Source organism: Aureobasidium subglaciale, assembly GCF_000721755.1.
Source record: "Aureobasidium subglaciale EXF-2481 unplaced genomic scaffold scaffold_0, whole genome shotgun sequence".
Classification (NCBI taxonomy): domain Eukaryota; kingdom Fungi; phylum Ascomycota; class Dothideomycetes; order Dothideales; family Saccotheciaceae; genus Aureobasidium; species Aureobasidium subglaciale.
Genome location: NW_013566995.1, coordinates 530,999 through 545,406, shown reverse-complemented (window position 1 = coordinate 545,406; position 14,408 = coordinate 530,999). Strand labels below are relative to the sequence as shown.

Here is a 14,408-nt window from a genome sequence, read left to right as displayed (position 1 = left end):
GTCTTTTGCATCGTACACATCCTCTGCTTGGCCAATTCGATCGCTCGTTCCACATCGCAACCATGTCTTCGCAACCGCTACTCCAGACGGCACCTGGTACGAAGCCCCTCATGGAAGCTTTCCACGACCGACCCGACGACCTCGAATACTGACCCGATGTGTTTACAGGCAAGCGCATCGCCCTTCCCACCCGCGTCGAGCCCAAGGTTTTCTTCGCCAACGAGCGTACCTTTCTCAGTTGGCTGAACTTCACCGTCATCCTCGGCGGTCTTGCCGTCGGTCTCCTCAACTTCGGCGACAAAGTCGGCCAGATCTCTGCTGGTCTCTTCACATTGGTCGCCATGGCCGCTATGATCTATGCCCTGGTCACCTTCCACTGGAGAGCAAAGAGTATCCGTATGAGAGGACAGAGCGGTTTCGATGATCGCTTTGGTCCCACAGTCCTAGCGATTGCCCTGCTCGCTGCTGTCATTGTCAACTTCGTGCTCCGTGTGACTGGAGCTGGCGGCAGTCACAAATGAGGCTTCTGGGCGTCTGTAGGAGCCACTGAGATACGAACATTGTCGAAGACAAAAACATCATCACAAATTGGCCAATCGTCTGAGTTGCAGCTGTTGGCTCAATACCGCGCGATCTTCTCGTAGCGTTCGCGACATTCGCCCTGAGATTTCCCAAACAACTTTCCGGCGTCGAGGTCTAGGGTTTTTTTGCATGTGTCGGTTGAATAATAAATCCGGAGTATAACAATGTACATAATCATACAATCGAGGTGTTGAATGCCATCTTGAACGAGGGCTGAGAGCTTTCATTTCGTCATTACGCATGTCTATTGTCTAGGAAGTTTTTATTACAGCTTGAGCCAAGACTAGATCAGAGATCAGTTTTGGATCTCCTCCTCCTTCCAGGCACCAACCTTTCTTCCACCTTCCTTGCGCTTGACTCTGCACCACAAACCAACTTCCTTGTCCATGATGAACTGCCAGACGACACCGACCCAACTACGATGGTAAGGCAAATCTTGGTAGAAATCCTTGGCAATCTCATTGACCTTCCAGAGTCTGGTCCAGGGAATGGCTGGGAAGTCGTGATGCTCATTGTGCAGGCCAACGTTGTAAGTCAGAAGGTTGAGCGGTCCATAGTAAGAGAAAGTCTCAGGGACCGGAATACGGTTTTTGGCATCGCGCGCCTGCTTGTTCTCGATCGAAGCACGATCAAAGACATAGTGCTCAGCAATGAAATGGCCGGCTACAGGGTGCAGAGATCCAGCGAGGAAACTGCTCAAGATGAAGTATCCGACAGCCTTGCCTCCCCATGACTGGATGAGAACATAGTCAAACAGAAGCTGAACAACAATGTTGAGGGCGTGGATCTTGGTCAAAGGGATCTGATAGACCATCATAGGTCTCAGAGCGTAGAACAAGATTTGGAAGGTGCAGAAGAAGGCTTTTCCTGCGATAGAATCGAGGAAGAAAGCCTCGAAGGCGGTGGGCAGATCGGTATCGAGACCGTCAACACCAAGAGACTTGTGGTGGGTCAAATGGTAGGGCCTGAATGAGGCCGAGTAGGGAATGCCAATGGGCAAGTTGGCAACGATAGCGAGCAGACGGTTCGCCAAGCCAGATTTGAAAGCAAGATTGTGTGATATCTCGTGAATGGCCAAGAAGAGGTTTTGGTTGGCAGTAGCACCGATGATGTATGCCGTGAGCCAGAATCGCCAGGACCAGAAAGGAGTGTTGCTGAGGAGGTAGGCACAGGTGCACTGAAGGCCTACCACAGCGAGGACAAGGGGGATCGTCAGCGGTTCGGGTCCGCACAATTTGAGGATCTATGCATGGTGGTCAGCCTGAGTTTACAAGCTGAAAGGCAGAAATTGGTAAATACCTCAGGGTGTGCCTTGATGATGGCCATGCGACGAGAACGATGAGGTTCCTCGGTATACGACCAGAAGAATTGGTCCTCCTGATCCTCTTGCTTTACGGGTGCCGGATTGCTGGAGCTTTTCATGTTGGCGCGGAGTGTGGGTGATTGCTCCATAGTAGTGGTAGCGCTGGTGGTAGCGGTCGTGCTGACGGCCATGACTGCTGAGTTGCTAGGGTTGACAGTAAAGAATGGACGAAAGCTCAAGAATTGTCAAACACGAGGGACGCTTCGAGTTTTAAAGAGATGGTGCTCCGCCTCGCAGCTAATTTATGTGGAGAAGGGTCTCGCCCGTACGCGTAGGTAAACTTCCACCTGTTCAAGGGGAACACCTCCTGAGATCACCCGGTCGAGACTTGCCTCTCATTCGCCACATCCTTCGACGCTTGCTGACGGTACAACCCTGCCTCAGCTCACAACCCTACTCCAGTCCATCATACACCGCATGACCAATGTTCAAAGGCTCTTTTAACCTAGCCCATACGCTTAGAATATTGTATTGCAGCTCATTTGCTATTAAGATGCTGGTCTTTGTCTGCATGAACAATTGTTTCGCTCGACACATTAATTGTAAGCATTCCGAGTGCCTCTAATGTCAGATTAGTTGTCATATGTTTGTTCGACTACCACATAAAGGTAGGATGTTCGTATTGTGCGATCTTAGAGGTCATCGCAAGAAGTCTAGCTATATACATAAGCCTCAGGGAAATTGTATCACTTATCCACTGAACCATGGTCGGCATAGTTGGAAGCACATGTGGCACGTTGGGAACGGACACATGTTAGTAACGCAGCTTGCTTGGCAGGGGCGTGCCAGTGCGTGAAGAGCCACGCGGGCGCGTCGACAGACATGCGATGCAATGAAACAATGGTTCACTGACCTCGTGCACATCCGAATATTAGAAGACGCGACCAAACTGAACTACGTCTAATGAGCCTGAAGTTGATGTCCTGACGTGACGTTTCAACACGCGGCGCGCCTCTTCCGTTATCACACAGCATGCATTGCCAGCAACAGTAGGCCGAATATAATCATCTTTTGATACAAGGCTCTCCAAGAATCGATGGCAAGCACCCAACCAAAAGCTGTCATTGCCGATGAGGAGTCTGATGTGTCTAGCTCAGAAGCAAGCCTTCACGGAATTGGCTTGCATGATATCAAGCCAGCGCATGACAGCGAATTATGTCAAAGCCACACATCAGAAACAAATGATGGTTTGCATACTCAAGAAACTACTGCTCTGAACCACGCTGGCAAGGATGAATCGAGTCTCAAGAAGCTCCAGCCCACGTCCATGCCCAATTTTGACGACACGAGAGCGCAGGAGCCATTCATGGAAGATGACGAACCCACTGCATCTGATCTCGAGTCCGCCGCCAGCAGTGCCAACGGAGAACCCATGGAAGACAACCAAAGCTCAAACCTACCACAGACACAGTTACACAGAATGCATAAGTTTACCCTCTACGAGACAAATGCTCGATATTGGATAACTGGCTCAGATATCACAGACAAGTATTACAAGCTCTTGAAAATCGACCGCACTGCACCTCCAGGACAACTATCAGTCTTTGAGGATGAGATTGTGTATAACAAGAAGGAGGTCACACAACTTCTCACAACCATTGACGATGGAAACAAGGCAACCGGAGGACTGCGAGTCAAGTGTAGCTTCTGGGGTATCTTGGGATTCATCAGGTTCACCGACTCCTACTACGTCTTGCTTATCACCAAAAGACAGCAGGTTGCGATGGTTGGCGGACACTACATCTACCAGATTGATGGTACTGAGCTGGTCCCTCTTACTACTAGTCCTGGCTCTCGCTTTTCCAGGGAGCGAAACGCCGAGGAAGGCCGCTTTTTGGGAATCTTGAACAATCTCGACCTTACGCGTTCTTTCTACTTCAGCTACTCTTACGACATTACTCGTACTTTGCAGTACAACATTACTCGACAACGAAATGCAATCAACCAAGGAGTCCAACAGCCTGGTCATGACTATGATGACATGTTTGTTTGGAATTCTCATCTTCTCAGTCCAGCAGTGAAACACTTGAAGAACGCGTTTGACTGGTGCCTACCCATCATCCACGGCTTCATTGACCAGTCGTCTCTCGACGTATTTGGACGAAGCATCTACATCACCATAATTGGGCGACGATCACGCTTCTTTGCTGGTGCACGTTTCCTCAAACGCGGAGCAAATGACCTTGGCTTCGTGGCTAACGACGTAGAAACTGAACAGATAGTCTCGGAGATGCTTACAACCTCATTCCATGCCCCAGGGCCTAAGATGTTCTCGAACCCAAATTACACTTCGTATGTCCATCATCGAGGCAGTATACCACTTTACTGGACCCAGGATAACAGCGGTGTCTCTCCGAAACCAGATATTGATGTCAACATGACAGATCCTTTCTATCAACCGGCGGCCATGCATTTTGATAATCTGTTCAAACGTTATGGATGCCCAATTTACGTCTTGAACCTGATCAAGTCCCGTGAGAGGACGGCGCGAGAATCGAAGCTCCTCACCGAATTCCAGAACGCTTTGGCATACCTCAATCAGTTCTTACCGGACAGCAAAAAGATACAATACAAGGCTTTCGATATGAGTCGAGCTGCGAAGACACGTGGCGGAGATGTCATTGGAACGCTCGAAGTGATTGCAGAGGAGATCATGCAGCAGACTGGATTCTTCCACAATGGAGTTTCAGGAGATGGATTGTCGCAAGTCCAGAATGGCGTGGCTCGTACAAATTGCATAGATTGTCTCGACCGTACCAATGCAGCTCAGTTCGTCATCGGCAAGCGCGCTCTTGGACACCAACTACGAGCACTAGGTGTAATTCCTACTGCTGATATGGAGTATGACTCGGATGCCGTCAACGTTTTCACGCACATGTTTCACGACCACGGAGATACTATAGCCATCCAATACGGCGGATCTCACTTGGTCAACACGATGGCTACGTACAGAAAGATCAACCACTGGCACAGCCAGTCAAGAGACATGGTGGAAAGCTTCAAACGATATTACCACAACTCCTTTCTTGACTCTCAACGTCAAGAGGCATATAATCTGTTTCTCGGAAATTACACCTGGGCACAAGGCCAACCCATGCTTTGGGATCTCTCCACAGATTATTATCTGCATCACACTGACCCCAAAAAGTGGCTGGACCGTCCTCGCAAGAGCTACATAAACTGGTATACTCCGGAGCACCTCGAGCGACGAGTCCTGCCTCCAACGATTGAAAATGACCAGGGCACACTGACAACTCAGCATCCGGCAGAATACGACGACTACTGGCTAGAATATTACAGACCTTTAGCAGTGTCGTCATTTGTCAAAGTTTACTCGTACAAGATGAACACAAATCACCGTTTTCTCCCCGAGAAGCCAAACAAAGACACAAAGTACGATTTCAGCCCGTTCACTCCTCGCATCGATCCGAGCAGAAACTCACCCGACTCACCGGAAAAGAAGCCTCCCCGCAAAGGCGTCACGATTGTGGACCCACAAAGCGAAAATGAGGTCGGACATCAACAGCCAAGCAAGAGTTCTACGGTGACAACAGTCCCTGAAAGCATCCTCCGCGATACGACAGTCGAGCGTGCAACACCGGACCCAGACAACCAAAAGTCAGTCAAGATTGCCGACAAAGCAGCGATAACACAAATGACTGTGAATCGGATCTACGACCACTCACTCAATCCTTCTGTCACCGCCGAGGAAACCACAGAGTACGAACGATACATCTCACACCCCTTCAAGATCCCACTAGTCGTCACTTCTGAGCTACCTCCAGAAACTAATCTGAATTTGGACTTTGTGGAATATGTCAACAGTGGCAAAGCTGGCATTGACTCTGGAGACGAGAGTAGCAATGGCGTGCTTGAGCCCAGCGATGAAGATCTGGTCGAGTTTGCAGACTTTTTGACAGTGAGGGAAGACCCGTTGACTGTCTGGGAGGAGGACGGGGACAAGAAGAGATACAAGGCTTATCGTCAGTGGCTCAAGGGCAAGAGTCTCTTCAAGCAGAGCAAGGTGGACCCAGAATATCGTGATTATCGACAGTAGAATGAGTGGGAGTCGACCGCTTGGGTCCTCTACTTGACTTGATTGGATTGCTCACAATTGTAGTAAATAATGGCCAATGGGAAAAGACTTTGTAATTCATGGTAATAAACAAGCATTCTGCATCAACCAAGAAAAGTTGGTCATGGTAGCAATAATACGTTGACTGGTCACATTGTCTCTTAAGCTAACCCACAAATGCCAACAACGTCATCAAAGTTTGTCAGGCCGAAGAGAATGGTGGATGTTGGACGACCAAGGTAACTAAATGTTCAGACACAGTCTCAGAGGCCGGTGTCATCCTTGATGTGTGGCGAGCCGAAAAGAGACTCAGCGTACTCTGGCTTAGGCCCAACATCATCTCCAAGAGTAAGGGAGTTGGCCAGAGTAGTATTGAATGCGTCTAGACGGAAAGGCGAGCTGAGACCAGAGGGAGTTGTCATCTGAGTGTTGTCGTGTGTGCTCTCTGGCTTTACTTGTGCGAATGGGTTCAAGACGTCAGGATGAGAGTGCGCATGCGAGCTGTAGTTGTGCAAAAAGTGACCATTAGTGTTGGTGCTTTCCGGTTTGAGACTGCTATCGTGATTTTGAATGGGAGGACCAGAGGTGTTTGCATGGCCATAGGCGCAGAAGTTGAACAGGCCAGTGTTAGCAGAAGGGGCTGGCGACTGTTGTTTGCCGTGACCGAAGGCTTGACGCTTGGTATCAATCGTATCAAGCTCCATCTTGACAAACCCGGACTTGAACACCTCCTGCGATGTAGGTTGGCCCTTCAAGCTGAGATGAGAGTCATTGACCTCGCTCTTGAAGGAGGTGCGATGAAGATCGCGGGAGTCGATGCCGGTCATCTTCGTCTCATCTTGGTCGTCCAGGTCTCCCTCTTTCTTCCCCCAGAGAGCAACGTCCTCACTCTTGATCATTGCGGTATCTTCATCCTTGATCAAAGTTCCATCTTCATTCTTGATCATGAGTCCATCCTCGCGCTTGACACGCATCATGCGGGCGTGGAGACGTTGCATCAACGGCATGTCGTCCAAGGTCTCGTCGTCATCATCTTCGCCGTCAAGTGCGTAAGATTTGTCCTTGGCTTTGAATGGGTTGAGTTTACGCCTTCTATCCCTCTCTCTGAAGCCTTCCCTGCTGGACTCTGCCTCAAGGGCCTGGCGGAGACGCATCAAACGCATACGAGCAGCTGGAGCTTTGATTTGGAAATAGGAAGCGACTTCATGGAAGTCAACCTAAATGAATTAGTCAGAAGCTGAATGCTAGTAATGAACAGGCATGTATGAGCTCACCGTGCTGAAGTTGGAATGCTTGAAGCAGATGTACAAAAATCGCAAGTTAAGTTCAGTATCGATCTTTGCAGGCATCTTGTTGCTTGCGAAAGGGAACTGAGGGTGTGTGGCTTAATCACAGGGCCAGGTCCGATCTTCTTAAGTAGGCAACAGACCGCTACAAAACCACAGAAAACAGTAGTATCATTCAGGCTTGGGCTGCTTGCTTGGTGGACAATGGGACATTGAACGATGAGCCCGTACTCTCTTGATACATCATTGATTAGCTGTCACCAAACCACAAACGTACGCAGGATCAAGATAATGAGACCAGAGCGCACTGTCTAGTGTACACAACCTAGATCCCTTTAATCTTAAGTCCCGACACAATGGAGTCTCAGATGGTTACTCCATACGGAGAGTAATAAGAAGATCCTTCTGGCGCGCACGCCGAATAAACAGCAGTGAATGGGAGAACTCACCCAGACAGGCTGACTTGATTGTATCGTGAGAGGCAAGCAGCTCATGAAACATCAAGTTTGCTGCACGAGACCTTGTGCAATAAGACCCGAAAAGTCCACACTAGCATCGCTCAGAACAGCGGCCTGCTCTCGAACGACATCAATGCAATCGTTCCACAGAGAGCTTCCTCTCTCCACGCTACTGAGCTGGCGATTCAAACTCTCATTAAATTCGTCAATTCGTTCTTTTGCCCACTTGACAACCGCCGATGACGAAGTAGGAGGGAACGAGGACGAAAAGGTACGGAATGTGTGCAGAATGATCGTGAAAGTGACGTAAGAGAGTGCAGTAAGATGTGGTGGCAGAGATCCTGTAAAAGGGATTTGTCTGGCAAGTCTGTCAGTGATTGAAATGAGTCAGGCATGGGTACCACGAACCTTGCTTTCCTCCGCAGAACCTGCTCACGAGATTCCAGATAAGCCGAGCGAGCCGTCTCCTCGAATCCCAACCGCATTAACCATCCAACATTTTCCTTGGTAGCTGCCGCCGCCGAATTTGTATCCTTAAGCCGTCTAGCTAGCATATTGGCCAACTTGACTGCACGCTGGTCTACCTTTGAGAGGATTATGTCTTGAGCGACATTGTTTCCCTTGATGTTGCGAGCTAGTTTACGTAGTTTCTCACTTAGAGCGACAGCATCATCGAAGTGTTGTAGTGCTATGTTAAGGTCAAGCGCATCAATCTGACTTTCGACCCAACGAAGGGTCTGCTGTTTGCCATCTACATCAATCAAGATGGAGGAATGGTCTATAGCGGCACTGTCGGTGACTTGATTTGCAGCCTTCTTATAGAGGCGGGCATTTCCTGTGAAGAAAGCAAGCTCATCCATGGCACGACCGCGATGGTCTTGATCTGCGGCTGTTGTCTTACGGAGATCTTCGACGGCTTTACGGAAGTGCACAAGTAATGTGCCGACCTCTTGACCAGCGTCGGAAGCACTGGAAGAGGCCAAGGTCCAAGACTCGTTCCCTATGCGTACGTTGAGAGCAGTGGTTATATTGTGACGATCATCGGTAGCACGTGTCGATATGTCGGTCATTTGAATATCCTGAAGCGGCCAGCAACGCTCGGCGACGAGTTGAGTCTGCGTCTGAGGTTGCTGAAAGACGGAAGCACGTTTGTTCTGGGGACTGGCGGAGACGCCGGGGGAATCGAAGCGTTTCTTCTCACTGGCCAATAGCAAGTGGTCGTTGAGAAGAATGACATGGACGCGACGGCGAGGCTTCCAAGTGGCAGCATTCAACTCGAGCCAGCGGCCAGACTCATAGACGATGTGACGGCCAGGGACAGCAGGGAGGAACTTCTGGGAGCCTTCGACGCGTTTCCACATGGCCTGCAGGTGGGTGGACCACAGGGCTTCTAGGTTTGCGAGACTGGAACGATTTTGGCGCTTTCTGTTCTGCTGAACAGTACGGTCTTCTGTACTCGCAGCAGCAGAGGTAGCGTGCGATAGTACGGCGGTGAGGTCGGACATCAGAGCCCTCAAGGTGTGCATCTCGGACTTGAGTTTGTCGGCCTCGTTCGAGATGTGGATGAACTGGGTACGGTTTTGGTAGACATTTGTTTGCAGATCGGAGGAAGTGCGGTTCTTGAGGTTGCGCAGGTCCTGTTGGTAGGCGTGGATGTCGGCCTCGGAGGCATCTTGCAAGAGCAGACTCACGTATTGGTCGGCTTGGAGGTCGGGATCGCGCAGAGCGTTGACATCGAGCCTGATGTGTTCGCCGCGACGGTCGGGCGAGCGATTGGGACGTGAGTTGGCGAGGTGGGCAGGGATGCTTGGGACAGAGGGGGCTCGCTCGGCATCCTGGGGGTAGTTGGCAAAACGGGTAGAGTAACGACGCTTGACCAAGTCGGCAGTACGGTCGGGGCCTCCCAGCGAGGGTCTCGGACGGGGTACAGGGAGACTGGCCTGGCTGGTCTGGCTGTTGTTGCGAGGGGCAGTGTCGGCGGCTTGTTGTTGCGACGGCGGAGGGGCCAGCTCCTGCTGGTTGGTGACTATCTGACGGGGAGCGCTGATCTGCGGACGCTTGGTCGTCTTCTTCTTGCGCAACGACACGATTCCCTTTGCCTTTTCAGACATGTTCGCGTGGCCGGCTTGACCTGAGCGGGCTCTGTCTCAGTCGGATCGGTTGACGGGCGGCGGGCGGCGGGCGCGTGGACGGGCTGGCTGGCGGCTGGCGGGCTGCGGGAGACGCGACTGGGACAAGGCTGGAGCTTGCTTGCTCTTCTGGCGCTGACGACTTGTGGAGAAGCGCGAAACAAGAAATTCCATCACCGTCACCATCGCCCATCGCTGCTCCGTCCCACCAACACACTCTTGCACATCAACCGTCCTTTCACACACTCCCGCCGCATCGCACACTCCGCCATGCCGTCAACAACACCCTCGTCTGGCGTCCAGACGTCCACCATTGTCCTCGCGACCCTCGGCACCCTCACCACGGCCGCTTTCGCATACGCCGTCTACTTTGACTACAAGAGACGCTCCGATCCCGCTTTCCGTCGCTCGCTCAAGCGCCAGCAAAAGCAGCTCTCAAAGGCCGCCAAGGACGAGGCCGTCGCTGCTGAGAAGGGCCAGAAGGAAAAGGTCCGCCAGCTCGTCGACGAGGCCAACGACGAGGGCTTCCCCACCGACCCCGAGAAGACCGAGGAGTACTTCATGACAGAGGTTGCCCGTGGTGAGCAGATGTGCCAGGACGGCTCCGACCCCGTCGACGCCGCCCTTTGCTTCTACAAGGCTCTCAAGGTCTACCCCCAGCCCAGAGAGCTCATCAGCATCTACGACAAGACCGTTCCCAAGGTACCACTCCCACACAATCTCTGACCGACCCGTCTCAATCACTGACCACTTGCAGCCCATCCTCGATATCCTTGCCGAGATGATCGCAGTCGACAGCAGCATAAAGGTCTCTGCCGCTCCCGAGTCCGAGCCTGTCGAGTAGTTTCCTCCCGAACCTCCTCACCTAAAAATTCCCACCTCCCTCTTCACCCTGTACCATCACCCCGTTTTGTACATATACCTCTTGTCGCACTTCTCGAAATCTTGCAAATCTTCAATCCTTTTCTCATTACTTGGTATAAACCGTCTCATAAAGCGCTGCCTCCCGCGCACTGCTCCTCCCCAAGCTTAAATATATTCCTCTCAATAAACGCCATGCTCGTGTGAATCCTGTACCTTTTTTTTTCTATGCAACCAAATCTCCCACACCCTCGGGCCAATTGCCCCAAACCAATGCTCGATCACCCCATCTGCTGGGATGCGGCGCCAGGAATCGTACTTTCTTCCTGCCCTCATCCACCTCGGCCACGTAGACGAATCCCATGACACAGCTGTCACACACATTGTCTGCCGACGAGTTGCCCGAGCAGAACTTGACCGACAAGATTGCATTGACCATTTCTTGACTTGGCAACACCTTCTCCAGTATGCTTGCAGATCCTTGGCCCGATGGCGAGTCGTCGTAGTCCATACCAGGCATCAAGTGTGATTGCGCATGTGATGCTGTAGGATCCACAGCCCTGTAGATGGTCAAGTCTCCAAAGTCCCACCACTGTCCGTGAGGGTTGAGTGATGTTCTGCTGTCGCCGAAGAAGTAATTTTTAATCTGCTGTTGGCGAGCTTGACGCATCAATCCCTCGTCTCTAGCCACTGCGCCGCCAGACTTTGCTATGCGGAAGACGTGCACGACATCGTCAGCACTTTGGGGATTGCCGAATTTGCGTAACAGGTCGTTGTACAATCTCTCGGAGCCCAGTGTGAGGACGACGTTGATACTGAACTCTGAAATGATGTGCATCAAGAGGTCATAACCACCCTTGGGTTGGTTGATGCTTCCCGGCGTGTCGACAATGATACCACTTTGCTTCGCCTCGTCGTCTTCCTCCAATCTGCTGGTGACGGCCAAGGCAGCGCGTGTGATCAGAGGCTTGAACATGCGTGGGCTGTCTTCGGGAGATGCAAAGGGGAAGTGGTAAACCAGTGGAGTCTTTACAGGCACGCCAGTAGGACCAGAGACCGGGCTGCTTCCCCAGCCATCTTCGACATCCAGCATACTGCCCATTGTGACTGCGCTCAAACTACCAGGGATGCTTAGCAGACCTTCACGCGGGTCCGTGTTGACAATGGTCGGTGTCCTAGCCATTTTCAGACTCCATGCTGTCAAGCACTTGAGTAGACTTGTCTTGCCGCTGTCGTCCGGGCCTACTACCAGTACCCGCGGACCGCCATTGCCATCTCTTCCCATGGTAGCATCGTCGCGTGCTGTCTCTAGCATACCATGGACATTGAGCCACTCCACCATGGCCTCGGTTTCTGATCCGACATATTCGCTCTCAACCTCGCCCTGCAGCTCCAGCGTGCACCCGTGCCATGTGAAGATGGCGCCTTTGATTCCGCTGAAGGTATATGTTGTCCCTGGCGCCAGTTCGCTGCCGAAGAGTTCGGCCGTTCCTCGTACTAGGCGTACACGGTATGTTTTTGTGAAAGCGACTTCGAAACGGAGTTCTGAGCGCGGAGACAGCTCTTCGGTTCGTGGAGGCGCATGCGTCGCGGCGTCCGGTTGTGGTGTCGCTGTCGATGGCGCTGAGAGAGATAGTCCTGGTAAAAGCGACATTGCGAGTGACGCGATGCCTTCCTGTTGTTTTCGCGTGTCGGGATGGATGTGTTTACTGACGTGGCTTTGAATGTTGGAACCGCTTCGTGGTGAGCAGTGAATTTTGCATCACTTCAACTTTCAATAAAACAATATTTTGACTTCATGTCAAGTGAGAGTCACGCGAGAACAATGGTCACGATATCAAGTCCTTTACTGCAGATCTACGATTTATTGTTCATAGTTGCGCCGAGCTAGATTTCGGTCCAATTCAACTGTGACTGCCTTGTTTGATCAAACTGTTTAGAACCTTGCGAACGTTGCGGATTCCGGCTAGCATGTTCTCATCTGGTCCCTGCCCAGGTGTCCAACTTGCATGCGCGAAATCGATCATCTTAATGTCGAACAGCTTTGGTTCGACTTGCTCATCGTCTCCATCATCTCCATCATCTCCACCACTACCCTCATCCTCCTCCTCTTCTTCCCTTGCAGCTTGCGAGACATCGACGGAGTCCGCAACGGGCAGCGTCGTTTGTGCAACAGCCATGTCAATGGCCTGCTTCCGTGCTTGTGGATCTCCCTCATAGACGAATAGCAGACTCGCCGAGTACATCCTGCTCTCCTGCTTCGCTACGATCTGCTCTATAGAGCCAACTGCCTCTTCAATGTTGCTGATGATATCATCGATAACATCCGAGTCCTCCGTCTTCTGGTCGAGACATAGCAACGCGGAAAAAGCATCCTTCACATTGTCTGGTGTCAAGTTGCGACCATAAAATTTGTCGAACACTTCGTACTCTCCCGGGCCTTCAGGATGCCAAATCTTCATGCCTGCAACCCTGAACCCAAGCGAACCACTGGTTGTCTCGGATGCAACATCGTCCAGCTTCTTCCTTTTGGCGAGTGGTGCGTCGTCTGCCCATAGTCGTTTTCCCAGCTTCACATCGACAAAATTGGGCTTACGAAAGCCAGCCAGCACATTTTCTAATACGATGGCGAGTTCTGTATCCAGTTTCTTCCCGTGTAGCGGATCGCTTGCTTTGTCTGTATCTCTCGAGTTCTTTTCATCTTGTTCGGCGTCAAGAGCGGCGGGTAAAATGATTGCACTTCTGCTGGCAGAGTGCGATGCCGTAACGTGATCTTGGAGCTCTTTCGACTGGCCGCGCTGTAAGCTGCCCATGAAGTTTGGCATCAGCTGGGCAAAGTCTGGATGCGCAGAATTGGACACCTCATAGAATTCCACCTCGGCAGCGACACATGGTTTAATGATCAGACTACCGGACGCATCTGACATGACACCCTCACTGTATGAGTCAGTCTAGCACAGAAAAGTTCATGTCACACAAGATTTTCTTACTGGCCAGCTGCGACGTTATCGAAAGCGACGAGCGAGTTCCAACTGAGGCCATGTTCTGTCATTGTTTATCTGTTGTCGCAAGTTTCAGGGAAGTCGCGCGCTTAGAATATGCTTCGTGTGGCGCTAGGCGGGGGATCGACAGGAAGTCACGACGTGGGGGTGGCACAGTAAATCTCCAAAGTCAAATCTGTTTATGCCATCTGCTGTTATTGTGCGGATGAATACCGTAAATCAAAAGACCAGTAGCAAACTCCAAATGCTTCGATAGCGTTGGAAGCCGCGCTCCGTTACAGCATCTAAAACAGACTGAGCAGTAGTCGCTCATAGACAATCGAAGCTCCACTCCCAGTCTCCCCTTTCCCTTCGTTGGCTCAATACAGTGCATGCTAGCCTGTCGTCTCACAATTTCACTAGACGTGTGAGGATATAGCGTGTGCTGTTCTCGAAACTTGGTGAGCTGCGTCTCGCTGAGTAGTACTTCTCAGTAGCCGATTCTCGTGTCACGTTCAATGCGTCTTCCCGCACCGTGCATTAACCATTGCTTCACTGTGAGCCAAACAGCTTGACGCTTTCTTCTCAGTCGTTTGCACAACAACAAATCAAATTGCTTCACGCAGAGCTTTGGTCTCACACCGATTCGGTCTACTCATCTTGTCAGCTTCTC

The 14,408-nt window shown here is 51.3% G+C and overlaps 8 protein-coding genes across 8 annotated transcripts; 3 read left to right on the top strand and 5 right to left on the bottom strand.

The window, feature by feature from the left end:
* Nucleotides 1-62: 62 nt before the first annotated feature.
* AUEXF2481DRAFT_24606 (uncharacterized protein) lies at nucleotides 63-521 on the top strand (the record flags this gene model as incomplete). The annotated part of the gene is made up of 2 exons (XM_013493303.1): nucleotides 63-96; nucleotides 169-521. 2 exons carry the CDS (start codon nucleotides 63-65, stop codon nucleotides 519-521), a joined length of 387 nt encoding a protein of 128 aa, XP_013348757.1.
* A 356-nt stretch (nucleotides 522-877) lies between these two features.
* On the bottom strand, nucleotides 878-2,034 carry AUEXF2481DRAFT_61383 (uncharacterized protein; the record flags this gene model as incomplete). The annotated part of the gene is made up of 2 exons (XM_013493302.1): nucleotides 878-1,825; nucleotides 1,882-2,034. The coding sequence occupies 2 exons, from the start codon at nucleotides 2,032-2,034 to the stop codon at nucleotides 878-880; spliced, it is 1,101 nt and encodes a 366-aa protein (XP_013348756.1).
* Nucleotides 2,035-2,791: 757 nt separating this feature from the next.
* On the top strand, nucleotides 2,792-6,168 carry AUEXF2481DRAFT_34459 (uncharacterized protein). The gene has a single exon (XM_013493301.1). It carries the CDS (start codon nucleotides 2,982-2,984, stop codon nucleotides 6,000-6,002), a length of 3,021 nt encoding a protein of 1,006 aa, XP_013348755.1. The 5' UTR covers nucleotides 2,792-2,981; the 3' UTR covers nucleotides 6,003-6,168.
* AUEXF2481DRAFT_125462 (uncharacterized protein) lies at nucleotides 6,143-7,669 on the bottom strand. The gene is made up of 2 exons (XM_013493300.1): nucleotides 7,295-7,669; nucleotides 6,143-7,237 (listed from the first exon to the last, which is right to left on the bottom strand). The coding sequence occupies exons 1-2, from the start codon at nucleotides 7,367-7,369 to the stop codon at nucleotides 6,284-6,286; spliced, it is 1,029 nt and encodes a 342-aa protein (XP_013348754.1). The 5' UTR covers nucleotides 7,370-7,669; the 3' UTR covers nucleotides 6,143-6,283.
* A 137-nt stretch (nucleotides 7,670-7,806) lies between these two features.
* AUEXF2481DRAFT_24602 (uncharacterized protein) lies at nucleotides 7,807-9,875 on the bottom strand (the record flags this gene model as incomplete). Its single annotated transcript, XM_013493299.1, has 2 exons — nucleotides 7,807-8,122; nucleotides 8,173-9,875. The coding sequence occupies 2 exons, from the start codon at nucleotides 9,873-9,875 to the stop codon at nucleotides 7,807-7,809; spliced, it is 2,019 nt and encodes a 672-aa protein (XP_013348753.1).
* A 288-nt stretch (nucleotides 9,876-10,163) lies between these two features.
* On the top strand, nucleotides 10,164-10,737 carry AUEXF2481DRAFT_206 (uncharacterized protein; the record flags this gene model as incomplete). The annotated part of the gene is made up of 2 exons (XM_013493247.1): nucleotides 10,164-10,595; nucleotides 10,651-10,737. 2 exons carry the CDS (start codon nucleotides 10,164-10,166, stop codon nucleotides 10,735-10,737), a joined length of 519 nt encoding a protein of 172 aa, XP_013348701.1.
* Nucleotides 10,738-10,980: 243 nt separating this feature from the next.
* Nucleotides 10,981-12,408, bottom strand: AUEXF2481DRAFT_205 (uncharacterized protein; the record flags this gene model as incomplete). The annotated part of the gene is made up of 1 exon (XM_013493245.1): nucleotides 10,981-12,408. The coding sequence occupies one exon, from the start codon at nucleotides 12,406-12,408 to the stop codon at nucleotides 10,981-10,983; it is 1,428 nt and encodes a 475-aa protein (XP_013348699.1).
* Nucleotides 12,409-12,658: 250 nt separating this feature from the next.
* Nucleotides 12,659-13,806, bottom strand: AUEXF2481DRAFT_24599 (uncharacterized protein; the record flags this gene model as incomplete). Its single annotated transcript, XM_013493296.1, has 2 exons — nucleotides 12,659-13,691; nucleotides 13,745-13,806. 2 exons carry the CDS (start codon nucleotides 13,804-13,806, stop codon nucleotides 12,659-12,661), a joined length of 1,095 nt encoding a protein of 364 aa, XP_013348750.1.
* Between the last annotated feature and the right edge of the window lie 602 nt (nucleotides 13,807-14,408).

Excerpts from the sequence above, each read along its gene's own strand:
- AUEXF2481DRAFT_125462 (XM_013493300.1), bottom strand. The coding sequence starts at position 7,369 with ATGCCTGCAAAGATCGATACTGAACTTAACTTGCGATTTTTGTACATC. Across the intron at positions 7,238-7,294 it reads AGCATTCCAACTTCAGCACG|GTTGACTTCCATGAAGTCGC; the intron begins GTGAGCTCATAC and ends TAATTCATTTAG.
- AUEXF2481DRAFT_34459 (XM_013493301.1), top strand. The coding sequence starts at position 2,982 with ATGGCAAGCACCCAACCAAAAGCTGTCATTGCCGATGAGGAGTCTGAT.